This window comes from Micromys minutus, assembly GCF_963924665.1.
Source record: "Micromys minutus genome assembly, chromosome: 4".
NCBI classification, from domain to species: Eukaryota; Metazoa; Chordata; class Mammalia; order Rodentia; family Muridae; genus Micromys; species Micromys minutus.
Window position 1 is genome coordinate 33,685,523 of NC_137973.1, and position 16,329 is coordinate 33,701,851.

The 16,329-nt window shown below is 37.9% G+C and overlaps 1 protein-coding gene across 1 annotated transcript in view; it reads left to right on the forward strand.

The window, feature by feature from the left end:
- TBX15 (T-box transcription factor 15) overlaps nt 1-16,329 on the forward strand; it is a 105,165-nt gene that overhangs the window by 51,526 nt on the left and 37,310 nt on the right. The window contains exons 2-5 of the mRNA XM_080915764.1: nt 1,944-2,157; nt 6,034-6,135; nt 7,741-7,912; nt 8,679-8,846. Of these exons, the coding sequence (XP_080771890.1) occupies nt 1,944-2,157; nt 6,034-6,135; nt 7,741-7,912; nt 8,679-8,846 (656 nt within the window). The remainder of the gene's footprint in view (nt 1-1,943; nt 2,158-6,033; nt 6,136-7,740; nt 7,913-8,678; nt 8,847-16,329) is intronic.

Consider the following 16,329-nt stretch of genomic DNA (forward strand, 5'->3'; position numbering starts at 1 on the left):
TTTTAAATGACAAAAGATGTACGAAACAGCAGGAGTTCATTATGCTTTGTGTTTATTGAGTATTTAATAACATTATAAAAATTTCATTAAGCAACATAAACTCATCTGTTGATACAAAGACTAACAATCATTTGCATAAAATATCAATGCTAATTAAAAAAAAGAATGCCAAAGACATTCTAAGCAGAAATAGAAAAAATTCTAAAATTAATATGAAAGCAAAGAAGACCCTGGATAGTCAGAGTGATCATGGGCCAAAAGAACGATGCAGGATATGTCATAATACTGTGTTCAAATTGTACCACTGAGCCACAGTGACAAAGCCACAATGATGCACAGAAGCACACACACAGGCCAACAAAACAGAGGAGAAGACCTGCAATTAAACTGACATAACTAGCAAAAAACTGATTTTCAATAAAGATGCCCAAAACATACAAGGGAGGAAAGACGACCTCCAGAACCAACTGAGAAAGTGGATAGATACACAGATGTAGGAATAAAACTAGGTTCATGTCTTTCAAGTTGTACAAAATCAGTCCAAAGTGTAACAAAGACACACATGTCTCAAACTATTAAGGCAAAGACAGGAAAGACACAAACATGCAGGCAGAAGCAAGGGCTTCCTAATTTCTATTTATCAATAGATGACTAAACAGAGAATATGTAGCCTATATATCCAATGAGGTTTAATCAGCCACAATGAAGAGTGAAATCATTTTGTCTGCTGGAAAATTGATGCCACTAAAGATAATCATCATAATGTAAAATAAAATATCATAACATTAAGTAAATAATCCAGGCTTAGAAAGCCAAGAAGTTTACATTTCTCTTGTTTGTGGGTCTTATATATGGCTTTATATGCTGTTAAGGGGAAGGTTAGATAAACAGATCCCTTCAGGTTGGCATCATTTGACTTGTATATAAGATAACCCAAATGTGGACAATCTTAGGATTTAGAAATTTGTTATCAGGCTCCTAAAAGTAAAGCTTTGGACCTCAGAATGTCTGATTTCAGCCTTCTCTTTCTCCCTCTTATCACCGCCTGGTCTTTTTGCCCACCTCCTGAAAGAAAGCACAAGAAAAGCCCACAGCAGCAAGAACATTATCTCCAGCTTGTATTTGGTTGCTCTGACTCCCACCTTTCTGCCCAGATCACTCCTCCCTCACCCACACATCAGAAACCATTTGAGATGTCTCCTGACCCCACTTATCCCATCGTTTCTACCGATTCCTCTAGTAATTTTCCCATATGGTTATGTTCTTACATCACACAGGTGTTTTTTTCCCCCTCCATTAAAAATGGTCTGATTGGGGTCTTAGGAAAAGCCATTTACTTGAATGTGTGACAGATGCTTCTAAAGATGCCAAGCCATGCTTCTTCATTCTGTTGTTGACCGGAGAATAGATGGGTGGAGAAGGTATAAAGGAGGGACTGGCAGTCCTGTGGTGTGTTGGGGAGCTAGAGGACAAAATGCAGGGACCCATAAATGGAATGGTGCCAACAAGACCTGGAGATGGAGTTTGTGTTTATGATTCCCATTTCATGTGCCCTTTATCTTGTCACTCTAGCATGGACTTCCTTCAACTTGGTGACATTAGCATTGCCTCCCTTCAACATGGTGACATTAGTATTCTTTGTTTTTGACTGTCTCAGTCTAATTTTCTTCAGCTGTTGCTAAAACTTACTAAAATGCCAGATGTCATGTTGGAAACCTGAAACCTGAAAAGAAAGTAGTAAATAAAAAAAAAAAAAACCAAAAATAAACCATTAAATAAAGAATAAAGTTCCCGAGTATGTGCTCTGGAGCTTCCCAGCCTCAGGTCTCCCTTTGTTCACCCCTTTCCCAAGCTCCCCGTGTCTCCCCACCTCATTCTTTTACAGCCAGGCATGAAGGCAACTGGGTAGTTTCTCACCTCCACCTTAATTGCTCACATTGCAGATTCCGAGCAGAGCACTGGGTCTGACTCCGAAGTGCTCACCGAGCGGACTGCCTGCTCTTTCAGCACTCACACTGACCTGGCGGCTGGTGCTGCAGGCCCCGTAGCTGCTGCCATGTCTTCCATGGAAGAGATCCAGGTGGAGTTACAATGTGCTGACCTCTGGAAGAGGTTCCATGATATCGGAACAGAGATGATCATCACCAAAGCAGGCAGGTAAGGATGTCCAAACTCAAAAGACACTACAGAAGTGGGCTCCATTACTCTCGTCACCATTTACCTGTGTTAAAAAAAACAACTTTTGTCCCCATGCTTGCACTTGCGGATGTGGTCCTTCTGTGTGTGCTTTTACTCTGTACTTTCCTCTAAGTGCTTAAATTCACCATCATGTCTACTCTCACGAGCATCTTCCACCTTCAAGTATTCTTCATCATCTAGTTCTTGATACATAATCGATAAAAGTTAGGTTCAAAGCAAGTGCTTACTCCCCAGAGAAAACTTTTAAAGAATTCTTTTCTAAAAGCAACAGCTCATATCTTCCAAGACTAAAATAATCATATGCCTGTACTGTCGTAAAATATGCCTTGGTGCCCCTGTGGGGACAGGCTTATCAATTTGTAGGGTTTTGTTGTTGAAATTATATAAAATTCATGATGATTAGGAAAGTGTCTTTGAAACTAGTTACCTAAGATTATAAAATTTGGAAACTACTGTTTCTCTTTAAAAAAGCACCTTTAGTAAAACTATAACTTAACTAGTATCTTCAGTTCTCCATAGCTATGTATCTATTTTGTGGTATATGCTGAACAAATACATGGTACTAAAACTTTCAAAGCATCCCACAGAGTTGAGATATGAAATTCCATACAGGTTTGAGGAAAGAGACTATGCCACTTGACGAAGAAAGGAAAAAACTATTGAGTGGTTTAGCTCTAAAATTCACACATATGGTGGCTCCAAGAGAATGATCTATTTACTGATCAAGCACTTTAGTATTTTTAGTTCTTGCCTCTGACTCAAACTAAAACTTATTTTGATAAAATTTAATTTGTATTAAGCCTTCAAGTATACAGGTATAACTAATGAAATTAAACATGATTATACTATTTTATGTTTTAAAAATATATCTATCCTTAAATTATACATATACCTTGATCTTTATCTATACATCTCTAATCTATATCTATATTTATATCTATATTTATGTCATGGGGATGAAAAGGTTCCACCTCACTGCTTGCACACTAGTTTCATGGAAATACTCATTAGGTTTTTTATCTTTATGGATATAGAGAAAACAACAAATTCAATGAAACATCTGAAAACTGTGGATTGAATGAACCCAAATTCATGCTGGTTTTGTTTCCCTGATGGTACCCCCTTTACCCTTTTATTTTGTTTTATTTTATTTATATGAGTATACTGTAGCTGTCCTCAGACACAGATCTCATTACAGATGGTTGTGAGCTACCGTGTGGTTGCTGGGAATTGAACTCAGGACCTTCGGAAGAGCAGTCAGTGTTCTTTACCACAGTGCCATCTCTCCAGCCCCTCCTTTCCCTTTAATCTTAGTAGTGATAGAAATGCTTTTTGTATAGAGCAACTTTGAAGGAGAATTATCTTCAATGCTTGCTCTTATTCCTTGGATTTTATTCTTCTCCTCTTTTACGTATTATGGTGTTGAAAGTTGGAGGAAAACAAGGCAATAAAAGGAATTGCCTTTTGGTAGAGAGACTGAATATAGAGGTAAAACATCACAATAATGTTTGTCTAGAACATTTTTACGATTGGGTTTTAATGGTCATTGGGTCTATGATTGCCACACAGTCTTATTCCTGATACCATCCCCTGCATCTTCCCACTTTGAAATTCAGCACACTGGTATATCCCCCAGCCTTTCAGTGTCTAAATTAGAGATTTCTTTGCATATATTTTCACAGCATCCTCCTGATTATTGACAATAGCAACATACTCCCTAGCATTTTCTTCTTTAGTCATAATGAAGATCATAGTAAGTTATGATAGGTAGGTTGGATTATATGTCTTATTGCAACCAGGGAAGTCTTATTTCCCACATATAGCTTCCTGTACGCCAAGCTGTCCTCCTGCTGATTTGGAGTGATTGCAGTGGACAGAGCCCTTAATTTGGGGAACACCAACCAATCTGTGCAATCAGCACCATGGACAGAGGTGCATGTTGGGATTAATGGATTTAGAAGACAGAAAAGTTGACCTAAATTTAACCATAAAATTAATAGCAAACACAACTCACTTTATGCTATATGAAACATAATTTAATTTTCATCAAGTTAAGTAAAGTACTAACATAGCAACACAAAGAATAGGCGGTACCTGGAGAGTCCAGAAAACCCACATAGAATTTTAAAGCAGGTAGGCAGTTCAGGGCTAGTCTAGTGCCTTTGCTCTGTGTTATGGATGATAGGAATGAAATGATTTTTTTAAAGATAAGTTTAGAATTTAGCTACTTAGCTTTAGCTAACTGTTCCATAGAAAATAATCAAATAAAAAATATTGAGTGCCCTTTTTTTATTACGGCAAACCCAATCCTATTTCTTTGGATGTAGCTTAGCCTCTGTATGTGGCCAAGAGGATGCACATCTTTCCATTTGTAAGTAAGAGGGTTTTTTTCTCTGTCTCTTACTAGATACCTCCTGGTAATTCAAACATAGAGGAGGATTGTAATTCATTGCTGTTAAAAAGGCAATTACTGATCTGTGTTTAAAAGTATAGACTAAAGGTCTCAGATGTTTGGAAGAATTAATGTAGATCAAAGTGTGTAGCTCATACTGGATGTTATTAAGTGTAGCCAATCATCACATTTTATTGGGAAGACTAAAAGTCAAACCCCCCTCATTAAAGTTGTGAGGATAAGATGAGAAAATATAAAACAACTTGGAAAAAATTGTGAAAAGAGGAACAGGTATGCATTTGATGCAACTATTTCAGAATTTATCACCATTTCTATCAAAGGTCTCTTGTCTCTCCAATGTGATTTTCATGAAAAATTGCTGCCAGAGAGATAGTTACTTTATGGGTTACCTTTCCTGGATAAGGAGTGAATGTATGACTTGTACAGAGAGCCTTGCACACATTTGCAAGATGGCTGTCTAAGGTCAGGGCATGGTCTATGGCCGTGAAATGGAGCAAAGCCAATTAGGCCATATGTGGATCAAGCTTGTGACCTTGACCTCATTAGCACCGTGATCGACTCTGCTCTATTAACTAGCCCCAGATGGTTAAGCTTAATGCAGCATTCTGTGTACAAGTACCCTAGAGCACACTCAGGGCAACCCACATTTTTGAACTGAGCACTTTTTAAATGTCTGGTTTGATGCAAACAAACTTGGTGTCTCTCCTTTCTTCTTGGAGTTTGTAAGGAGCATGGCAAACATTATTCTAGGCTAGTTGAAATCCAATACCTCTTTTGGGCTGTGCCCTCTCCTCCCCTCAGTTATGAGAGAAGCTGTAAAGTGCCACATCCTGACCTCACTTGTTTTGGCAAGTTTAACAAGCCATTGTGGTGGAAGCAAGGTATTGCCCAGAGGCCAGTAGACTTCATTTGGTATTTGCTCCTTATTCCACAGGGTCCTTCCTCTGACACACACGTTGACAGCCTGAGAAACTGCAGAAACTTTTGCTCATTTTTATGCACTGAAAAGAAAAAAAAAAAAAACCTTTGGTGGACCTTTGTTTGGAAACTAGTGGCCATATTCATTTTTTTTTATTCTTCTTCTTGAGAAATAAATTTTTAGTGATATTTTTCAAATAAAATTAGTGAAGTATTTTATGCATAATACTAAAAGGTTAATTAGAATATAAAGTAGGGTCATGTATAAACTGAGTGCACAAGTCAAGGTCAAATTTAAGCTAAGAAGAGATGCTATTGCAACAATGGAAGTCTCAATCATGGTTTGCAGTGAACATTACAAAAAAGTGATAATTAATCAACTCAGAGGATTAGTGGATGTTGGGTTTTGATGTGCTTAACATACTCAAGGAGAAGACTCTCTAAGCTCATTCTCCAGTTTACTTTTCTTTTTTCCATGCTCATGACCTTATTTGTCTTCACAGGAGGATGTTTCCCGCCATGAGAGTGAAAATCACTGGCCTGGATCCACATCAGCAATACTATATAGCAATGGACATTGTGCCCGTGGACAATAAACGATACAGGTATGGACTCTGAGTATCACAAGGGAGTGCTTTAGACTTGGTAGGTGAACAAGGTCAGAGGATACGCCAGAGGTCTGTGTGGTAGAGTCCCAGGCAGGAAGTAGTAAAGATAGAAAACCATTAGTGTGCTCTAAGGTCTTCCACTCGCTTCTGGATAGAATGGGATTTGTTTTTTTACAGTGTCCCCTACAGGAGCAAACAGTAAATGGCTCTTTCTTGAATCTGAAATTAACTGAGGTCATGTTAAAGCGACAGACACATTGGATGATCTGTCTGTGCAATGATAAGTGAGTTGGAATTCAGTTTTTATATTTTTTAGAAGGAAGTAGACCAGTCTGATATTTTTCAGTTTCAAATCTAATATACAACTCTTGAAAAGATGGATAGGAACAAATAGGAGAATTGAAAAGATTGTAAGAAGAGAATCTTATCAGGGGAACAACTGTCCTTAATACCGGTGTGGATGAGTCTGATAAATAACTTTATCACAGATTTATCTCTGCGTATCCGCCAATCTCTTTGATAGCACATATATTGTTATAAAACAATGATGACTTGCTTGGTTTCTTGAGACCCCAGTCAAACAGTGGTGCATTTAAAAGATGTATAACTGATGAGAACTTTGCTCTCAGCTTGTAATCTTAGAGGGGAAATATAGATGGAGAAGACTATAATAGTATGGAGAAAGAGCTTGCTAAGAAAGGCATTGTATATATGGTAGGGTACACACACACACACACACACACACACACACACACACACACACAGAGAGAGAGAGAGAGAGAGAGAGAGAGATGGTTTAATGGAAAGAAAATGCTTCTAGTAAGTTGAAGAGAATCATGGATGCTATAATTCAGGCTGAATGTTTCTGTTTGCCAGAGTTCAGGGTCCACGTAGTCCTTTAGAATGAAACATAAGGAAGTGCCAGATATATGGGATGTGTCTTGAGGACCATAAAAAAATTGATGAACTCTGTAAAGGGGAATTTCTTTGCTACCATCAGCATCTTGGGTACAGGGGCATTGTGGGAAAATGGTGGGATTGATGAAATCTTTCCAAACCCAGTTTGTTACAAGTGCCTTGTAGAATATGGATGGCTAGCAAAGAAACAGTTAATGAGTGAGAGGCTTGGAGAGTCCCTGCATGTGGCTCCTGTTCATAGGACAATATGGAAGATATTTTTAATAAGGAACAAAATGCTGGAAAAGTGGCTGAAGATGATATGGTTTGCATTTGAAAGGTGAAAGGTCGAAGTAAAATACCTTTTCTTTAGCTAGACACATGGACTCAGGATGCCTGTGTGCACACAGGAGTGCATAGCACAGAGAGTGACTCAGAATGTTTTCCTCATGACAGCGGTGGCTTTGATCATTCACCACAACAGCTCTGTCATCCCCATCCTATCCTATTGTCCAGTGTCATCTCAATTTCATTTCCCCTGATTGTCCCAACTTTCTGTTTTTCTCATTTATATTCTCCATGTCTTCCCCCCATTTCCTTCACTGTCATCTCCATCTTTCCTTGTCTCTTTCTTTCTTGGTGTTGTGGGCCTCGATTCCTTTGAGCATCTGCCTCTAAATTCTCTCCCCTCCTTCTGTGTCTCAGATATGTGTATCATAGCTCCAAGTGGATGGTGGCTGGCAATGCTGACTCCCCTGTGCCTCCAAGGGTTTATATACACCCGGATTCCCTAGCTTCTGGAGACACCTGGATGAGACAGGTGGTTAGTTTCGATAAACTCAAGCTGACCAACAATGAATTGGATGATCAAGGACATGTGAGTTAAAGAACCCCACTCACCTCTGCATCCCTTACCGCTCCATCTCTCATCCCTGCATCCTTCTTCCCTGCATCCCTCTTTCCATCTTTGCAGTAGAGCTGATTAGCCCCAGGCTTTTTCCAAATAGGTAAAATAAGAATCTGTCTGCCATTTCAAGTAACTAAGCATAAATGATTTTTTTCACTTAAATTTCGTTTATTATAAATCTAACATTTAGGAAACATCTGGTATGCATCAGCTTGCACTTATCAGGCAAAATACTTTTTCCTCCAGGGACTCGCAGTCCAGTCAAAGAGGTAAGACAAAAACACAGGGAAGATTATACACTGGCAAAAGAAATCACAACTTTCAATAAAATAACTCCTTATAATGCAATCCTGATTTGGCTGATTGGTTAAGAAAGTTGTGATTTTATAAAAGAAGACTTCAGCTTTCTTGTGTAATTGAGACACCTGAGATTATCATTTTATCTCTGGCAATAAAACATATACTGAGTTTTCAGTCAGTGCCAGCGAGAATGGGTGGTTAGAACCACATCTAACATCTGCAATGGGTATGGCTGATCATACGTTTCCATATGCTACCTAGCAGCTTAGTTCTTACTCTGTGTGACTTCACTGATTTCTAGGCTCTTGTCCTTCCCACCCTTAATCTGTCCTAGTCCTATAGCACTTCTGTTTTGTGATTTATTTTGCATGAGTTTGAAAAGATGCAGGAACCTTCAAGTCATGCCCAGCAAAACCTTTCCTCTTTGCATTTTTAGATCATTCTGCACTCCATGCACAAGTACCAGCCTCGAGTCCACGTGATCCGCAAGGACTTCAGCAGTGACCTTTCCCCCACCAAACCTGTGCCTGTGGGGGATGGGGTGAAAACATTCAACTTTCCTGAGACCGTGTTTACCACAGTCACAGCCTATCAGAACCAGCAGGTAAGAGGCCACACTAATGAGCCTACTGCCTCACAGCTTTTAGAGATGCTTTATCTTGGTTCTGATGATGAATGCCAGTTCTTCTCAATGACACAGAAAAGTCCAATTTAGAGACACCAGTTAAAAAAATTTTTTTTTATACATTACACCCCAACTGCAGCAAACTTACTACCCCATCCCCTTTCCCTCCTCCTCTCTTCAGTTTCCCTTAAAAAAAAAAAAGCAGGGTTTCCAGGGTTAGCAACTGAATTTGTCATAACAAGCTATAATAAAACGACACAAACCCTTACATTAAGGCTGGATGAACCCAGGAGGAAGAAAAGGCCCCTAAGAGCATGCAAAAAAAAAAAAAAAAAAAAAAAAAAAAAAAAAAAAAAAAATAAAGGCACACCTCTCACCCCCACTGTTGGGAATCTCACAAGAACACCAAAGTGCACAGCCATAACTTACCTGCAGAGGACCTAGGGTCATGCATAAGGGCCATGATAGTTGCTTCGGTCTCTGTGAGCCCCTGTGAGGTTTTAGTTGATTCTGTGGGTCACATTCGCATGGGAGAGACAATAGTCTGCAACACACATGAAACATTGGTGATGACAGTGTAGTAATAACCAGTGACAGCTGGCACAGTCCACATTTAGTTCAGGACCAAGCTCCTTCACCAGGAGCACCTAGCTCCTATGTTGTCTTTACGTCTCCCCGTGTTCGTGACCTTTTCCACATCCAATACGTCTCATTGTACAGGTTTGATTCTTGCTCTATCTATTATCTGAAGATTTCTGTGTATATCTCTCTTCTGTGTGATCTCAGAGCCACCAGGTCTCTAGACTGTGAGATACATGTCTTCATTCCCAGACTCTGTGTCCCTTCATGCAATCAACAGCTACAGCAGAGATCACTGACATTTTGTTTCTGGCATATACACATGTATTTACTAAGCAGGCACTGGGAAGTTGTTAGATTCTAGTCTTGGTGAGAAATAGAACTGGCTACTGGAATAGCTAAGATAACTAAAGAGCTTTAGTTAGGAGAAAACATAGAAATGCACAATGACAAAGGAGTGCAATAATCCAACCACAAACACAGGGAAAGAGAACTCCTTGATTTTCAGAATGAGAAAGCTTTCCTGGAAGTGTTGGTCCATTTTCTGAGATAGTCACACATAGGAACCAGTCAGACTCACATAAACAATAACTGGAAAAGAGACGGACAGAGCCAGCAACAGGGCATTACAGTCTTATTCTCCACATTACTCGCTTTGGCTTTTTGAAGAGGGTGATGAGATGAATATATAAGTGATCTTAATGAAGTTCTCTAAAATGTATATCAAACCAATTTTATATCAGATTTTATATTGTCAAATTGTCCAATGAGAAAAATACTTGCAGTGAGTGGATGTTTTGCTGAAACAAGATTCCAGTTTATCAAGTCTGTATATTAGCATCCTTTCATTTGGGAATGACAGGAGGCAAAAAGAACTTACAATGTCACTGTGTTGATGTCCTTTGAACCAGATGCTCTATGTTGTGCTTAAAGCAACTAAGACAAATATTTGATAATTATCATTTTTTTTTCTTTGTACCAGTGATGGTGGTAGGTTTTTGGCATTTATGTCTCATATGGAAAGGCTATCTCTCGCTTTCTTGGTCTACTGGGTAATATTCCTTAGAGGTTCTTTACTTTCTGGGGAGATTAAATACTCTGACTCTCAGACCTTCCTTTCCAACATGGGACAGTGCTCTTAGGTTTGGATTTTGTTTGCAGATGCCCTGTCTTACTTAAGGTAGGGAAAGAACATGAGCTTGCTTTGCATACTGTTTAAATTACTGAATCCTTCCAAGCCTCTTGCATAGGAAGGTACAGAGGCCAGAGTGGGCTGTAAGGAAAAACTTCAGTAAATTTTTCAAAATTTGATGTGAGATATAGCAACAATATGCACATGGCCTTTTGGACACTGGGACCTGAGGTTCACTGTATTTCATCAGAGAGGAGCTAAGAGTCAAATTACTGTTTTTTTTTTTTTTTTTTTTTTTTTTTTGTTGTTGTTGAATAGGAATCTTACAGGTTTCATAAAAAGTATATATATATATTTGGGACATTCAATTTCAAGGATTAAATTTAGTTTTGTACATTAATATACACTTGTATACGCTTTTTAAAGGTTTGTTTAGTTGAACAACTTTATTTTAAAAAACAAAGATAAATGTACATATTTTAAAAGCATTTTTGTATAAAAGTATATGAACACATTTTTGTTAGTACTTGATTTTTTTTTAAAGGTTTGATAGTATGCATTAAAATCTTACTAGTTACAATGAGCATAAAGTAAAACAGGGTGTAACCTGGAAATAGTCAAAGTTTACTTGGTGTGTAATGATTAAGCATAATGATTTTTCATCATTTTTTGGCCTTTGTTTTTCTTGAACATCACACAGTCTGTGAGTTGCTTCTGGGGTGTTCAGAGCTTTCTGGGGTTAGTATGCAATTATCAGTGACTGCATATTAAGTCTAGTTTTTTTTTTTTTTTTTTTTTTTTTGTGACTGGGTTACCTCACTCAGGATGATATTCTTTAGATGCATCCATTTTCTTAAGAATTTCATAAAGTTATTGTATCTGATAGCTGAGGAGTACTCCATTGTGTAAATATACAACAATTTTTGTATCCATTCATCTACTGAAAGACATCTGTGTTCTTTCCAGCTCCTGGCTATTATAAATAGGGCTTCTATAAACATTGTGGTGCATATGTCTTTGTTGTATGTTGGAGTGTCTCTGGGGTATATTCCCAGGAGTGAAATAACTGGTTCTTCAGGTAGTACTATGTCTAATTTTCTGAGGAACCGCCAGACTGATTTCCAGAATAGTTGTACCAGTTTACAACCCCACCAACAGTGGGGAAGTATTCCTCTTTCTCCAAATCCTTGCCAGGATCTGCTGTCATCTGAAATTTTGATCTTAGCCTTTCTGACTGGTGTGAGGTGGAATCTCAGAGTTGTTTTGATTTGCATACCTTGAGGGCTAATGAAGTCGAGCACTTTCTTAGATGTTTCTCAGCCATTCGATATTCCTTAGTTGAGAACTTTTTGTTTAGCTCTGTACCCCATTTTTTAATAGGGTTGTTTGATTCTCTGATGTCTAGTTTCTTGAGTTCTTTGTATACATTGGATATTAGGCCTCTATTTGATGTGGGATTGGTAAAGATCTTTTCCCACTCTCTTGGCTACAGTTTTGTTTTCTTGAGAGTGTTCTTGGCCTTATAGAAACTTTGCAATCTCATTAAGTCCCATTTGTCAATCTTTGACCTTAGAGCACGAGCCATTGGTGTTCTGTTCAGGAAATTTTTTCCTGTGCCTATGTGTTCTAAGGTTTCCCATACTTTCTCATCTAATAGTTTCAGTGTACCTGGTTTAATGTAGAGATCTTTGATCCACTTGCTCTTGAGCTTTGTACAAGGAGATAAGAAAGGGCTTATTTTCATTCTTCTACATGCTGAGTTCCAGTTGGACCAACACCGTTTGTTGAAGAGGCTGTCCTTTTTCCATTGAATCTTTATAGCTCCTTTGTCAAAAATCATGTGACCATATATGTGAGGGCTCATTTCTGGATCTTCTATTCTATTCCATTGATCCACTTGCCTATCTCTGTACCAGTACCATGCAGTTTTTAACACAGTTGCCTTGTAATATAGCTTGAGGTCAGGGATGGTGATTTCCACAGATATTTTCTTGTTGTTGAGGATGGATTTTGCTATTCTAGGTCTTTCGCTATTCTAGATGAAATTGCACATTGCTCTTTCAAACGCTATTAAGAATTGGGTTGGAATTTTGATGGGGATTGCATTGAATGTGTATGTTGCTTTTGGTATAATGGCCATTTTTACAATTTTGATCCTTCTAATCCATGAGCATGGGAGATCTTTCCATTTTCTGAGATCTTCCTCGATTTCCTTCTTTAGAGATTTGAAGTTCTTGTCATACAGGTCCTTCACTTGCTTAGATAGAGTCAAACCAAGGTATTTAATTTTGTTTGTAAAAATTGTGAAGGGTATCTTTTCCCTAATTTCCTCCTCCGCATGTTTGTCCTTTGAGTAGAGAAATGCTACTGATTTGTTTGAGTTAATTTTGTATCCAGCCACTTTGCTGAACTTGTTTATCAGCTATAGAAGTTCTCTGGTGGAATTTTTGGGGTCACTTAAGTACACTATCATGTCATCTGTAAACAGTGGTTGTTTTTTACTTCTTTCTTTCCAATTTGTACCCTTTGATTTCCTTTTGCTGTCTACTTGCTCAGGCCAGGACTTCCAGTACTATATTGAATTGGAAGGGGGAGAATGGGCAGCCTTGTCTAGTCCCTGATTTTAGTGGGATTGCTTCAAGTTTTCCTCCGTTAAGTTTGATGTTGGCTATTGGTTTGCTGTATATTGCTTTTATTATGTATAGGTATGGGACTTGGATTCCTGTTCTTTCCAAGACTTTTAACATGAAGGGGTGGTGAATTTTGTCAAATGCTTTCTCTGCATCTAGTGAGATGACCATGTGTTTTTTTCTTTGAGTTTGTTTATATGGTGGATTTCGTTCATGGATTTCTGTATATTAAACCTTCCATGCATCCCAGGGATGAAGCCTACTTGATCATGGTGAATGATCGTTTTGATAGGTTCTTGGATTTGGTTTGTAAGGATTTTGTTGAGTATTTTTGCATCAATGTTCATAAGTGTGATTTGTCTGAAGTTCTCTTTCCTTGTAGGATCTTTGTGTGGTTTAGGAACAAGGGTTATTGTGGCTTCAAAAAATAAGTTAGGTAGTGTTCTATTTGACTCTATTTTGTGGAATAGTTTGGAGAGAATTGGTATTAGGTCTTCAATAAATGTCGGATCAAATTCTGCAATGAACCCATCTGGACCTGAACCTTTTTTGGTTGGGAGATTTTTAATGACTGTTTCTGTTTCTTTAGATGTTTTGTGATTATTTAGATAGTTTACCCATTCCTAGTTTAACTTTAGTATATGGGATCTCTTTAGGAATTTGTCCATTTCCCTCAGATTTTTCAGCTTTGTTAAGTATAGGCTTTTGTAGTAAGATCTGATGGTTTCTTGAATTTCCTCAGTTTCAGTTGTTATGTCTCCACTTTCCTTTTTGATTTTGTTAATTTGGATACTCTCTCTTTGCCCTCTAGTTAGTCTGGCTAAGGGGTTATCAATCTTGTTAATTTTCTCAAAGAACCAGCTCTTGGTTTATTTGATTCTGTGAATGGTCTCAATTTGGTTTATATCTGCTCTGAGTTTGATTATTTCTTGCCATCTATTTCTCTTGGGTATATCTGCTTCCTTTTGTTCTAGAGTTTTCAACTGTGCTGTCATGTTGCTAGTTTATGCTTTCCCCAGTTTCTTTTTGGAAGCACTCAGAGCTATGAGTTTTCCTCTCACTACTGCTTTCATTGCATCCCATAGGTATATTGTGTTCATTTTCATTAAATTCTAGAAAATCCTTAATTTCTGTCTTTATTTCTTCTTTAACCATTCTATTGTTTAATAGAGCATTGTTTAGTTTCCATGTGTATACGGGCTTTTTGTTGTCTTTGTTGTTATTAAAGACCAGTCTTAGACCATGTTGATCTGATAAGATACATGAGAGTATTTCAATCTTCTTATATCTATTGAGGCTTGTTTTGTGACCGATTATATGGTCAGTTTTTGAGAAGGTGCTGTGCGGTGCTGCGAAGAAGGTGTATCCTTTTGTTTTAGGATGAAATGTTCTGTAGATATCTATTCCTTCCAATTGGTTCATTACCTCTGCTAATTTCACTGCGTCCTTGTTCAGTTTTTGTCTTAATGATCTGTTCATTGATAAGAGTGGGGTGTTAGGGTCTCCCAATATTATTGTGTGGTGTGCAATGCATTTTTTTTTGCTTTAGTAGAGTTTCTTTTATGAATATGGGTGCTCTTGTATTTGTAGCATATATGTTAAGGATTGAGAGTTCCTCCTGACAAATTTTCTCTGTAATGAGTAAAAAGTGTCCTTTCTTATCTTTTTTGATAACTTTTGTTTTAAAATCTACTTTATTCGATATTAGAATGGGCACTTCAGCTTGTTCATTAGGGCTGTTTGCTTGGAAGGTTTTTTTCCCCAACCTTTTACTCTAAGATAGTGTCTGTCTTTGTCTCTTAGATGAGTCTCCTGTATGCAGCAAAATGCTCGATTTTGTTTATGTATCCACTCTGATAGCCTATATCTTTTTATTGGGGAATTGAGTCCATTTATGTTAACAGATATTTAGGAATAGAGGTTGCTGCTTCCTGCTATTTTTGATTTTAGAGGTAGAATTGTGCCTATGTGTCTTTCTTCTTTTGGTTTTGTTTTTACTAGGATATAATTTCCCTCCATGTATTGGATTTTTCACCTCTAATTCATTGCAGTGCTGGGTTTGTGGTCAGATATTGTGTAAATTTAGTTTTGTCAAGGAATATTTTGGTCTCTCCATCTATGATGGTTGAGAGTTTTTCTGGGTATAGCAGCTTGGGCTGACAGTTGTGTTCTCTTAGGGTCTGCAAGGTGTCTGTCCAGAATCTTCTAGCTTTCATAGTCTTTGTTGAGAAGTCGGGTGTGATTCTGATTGGTCTGCCTTTATATGTTACATGACCTTTTCCCCTTACTGCTTTTAGTATTCTTTCTTTGCTTTGGGCACTTGGCACTTTGTCTATTATATGTCTGGAGGAATTTCTTTTCTGGTCCACTCTATTTGGAGTTCTGTAGGCTTCTTTTATGCTCATGGTCATCTTATTCTTAAGAGTAGGGAAGTTTTCTTCTATGATTTTGTTGAAGATATTTACTGTGCCTCTTGGTTGATATTCTTCTCCCTCTTCTATTCCTATTATTCTTAGGTTTGGTCTTCTCATTGTTTCCTGGATATTCTGTACATTTTGGGTTAGGAGCTTTTTGGCTTTTGTATCTTCTCTGACTCTTTTGTCAATGTTTTCAATGTTGTCTTCAGCCCCTGAGACTCTCTCTTCCATCTCTTGTAGTCTTTTGGAGATGCTTTCATTTGTTATGTTTTCTACCTCTAGGGTTGTCTCTTTTAGTGTTTTCTTTATTGTGTCCATTTCCGTTTTAAATTCCTTCTTCAATTCCTTCATCTTTTTGGTTCTGTTTTCCTCAAGTTCTTTGATATCTTTGAGTGTTTTTCTTGTTTTCTTCTTTAAAACTTCTATTCCTTTATGCTTTTCCTCCCGTTCTCATTTAACAATCACCATCATAATCTTGAGGTATGATTTTAGGTCTGAGTCTACTTTTTCTGGAGTGTTTGGCATTCCACTGTTTGTTGTAATGGGAGAGGTGGGTTCTGGTGTTTCCAGGTTGTCTTTGTTTCCATAGGGTAAATTCTTTCACTTTCCTCTTGCTATCTTGTTGTCTGTGATTATACATTGTCTTGTTGTCAGTGATTGGCTTCTGTCTCTCCCATGTACTTGTCCTGTATCCTTGGATCTCT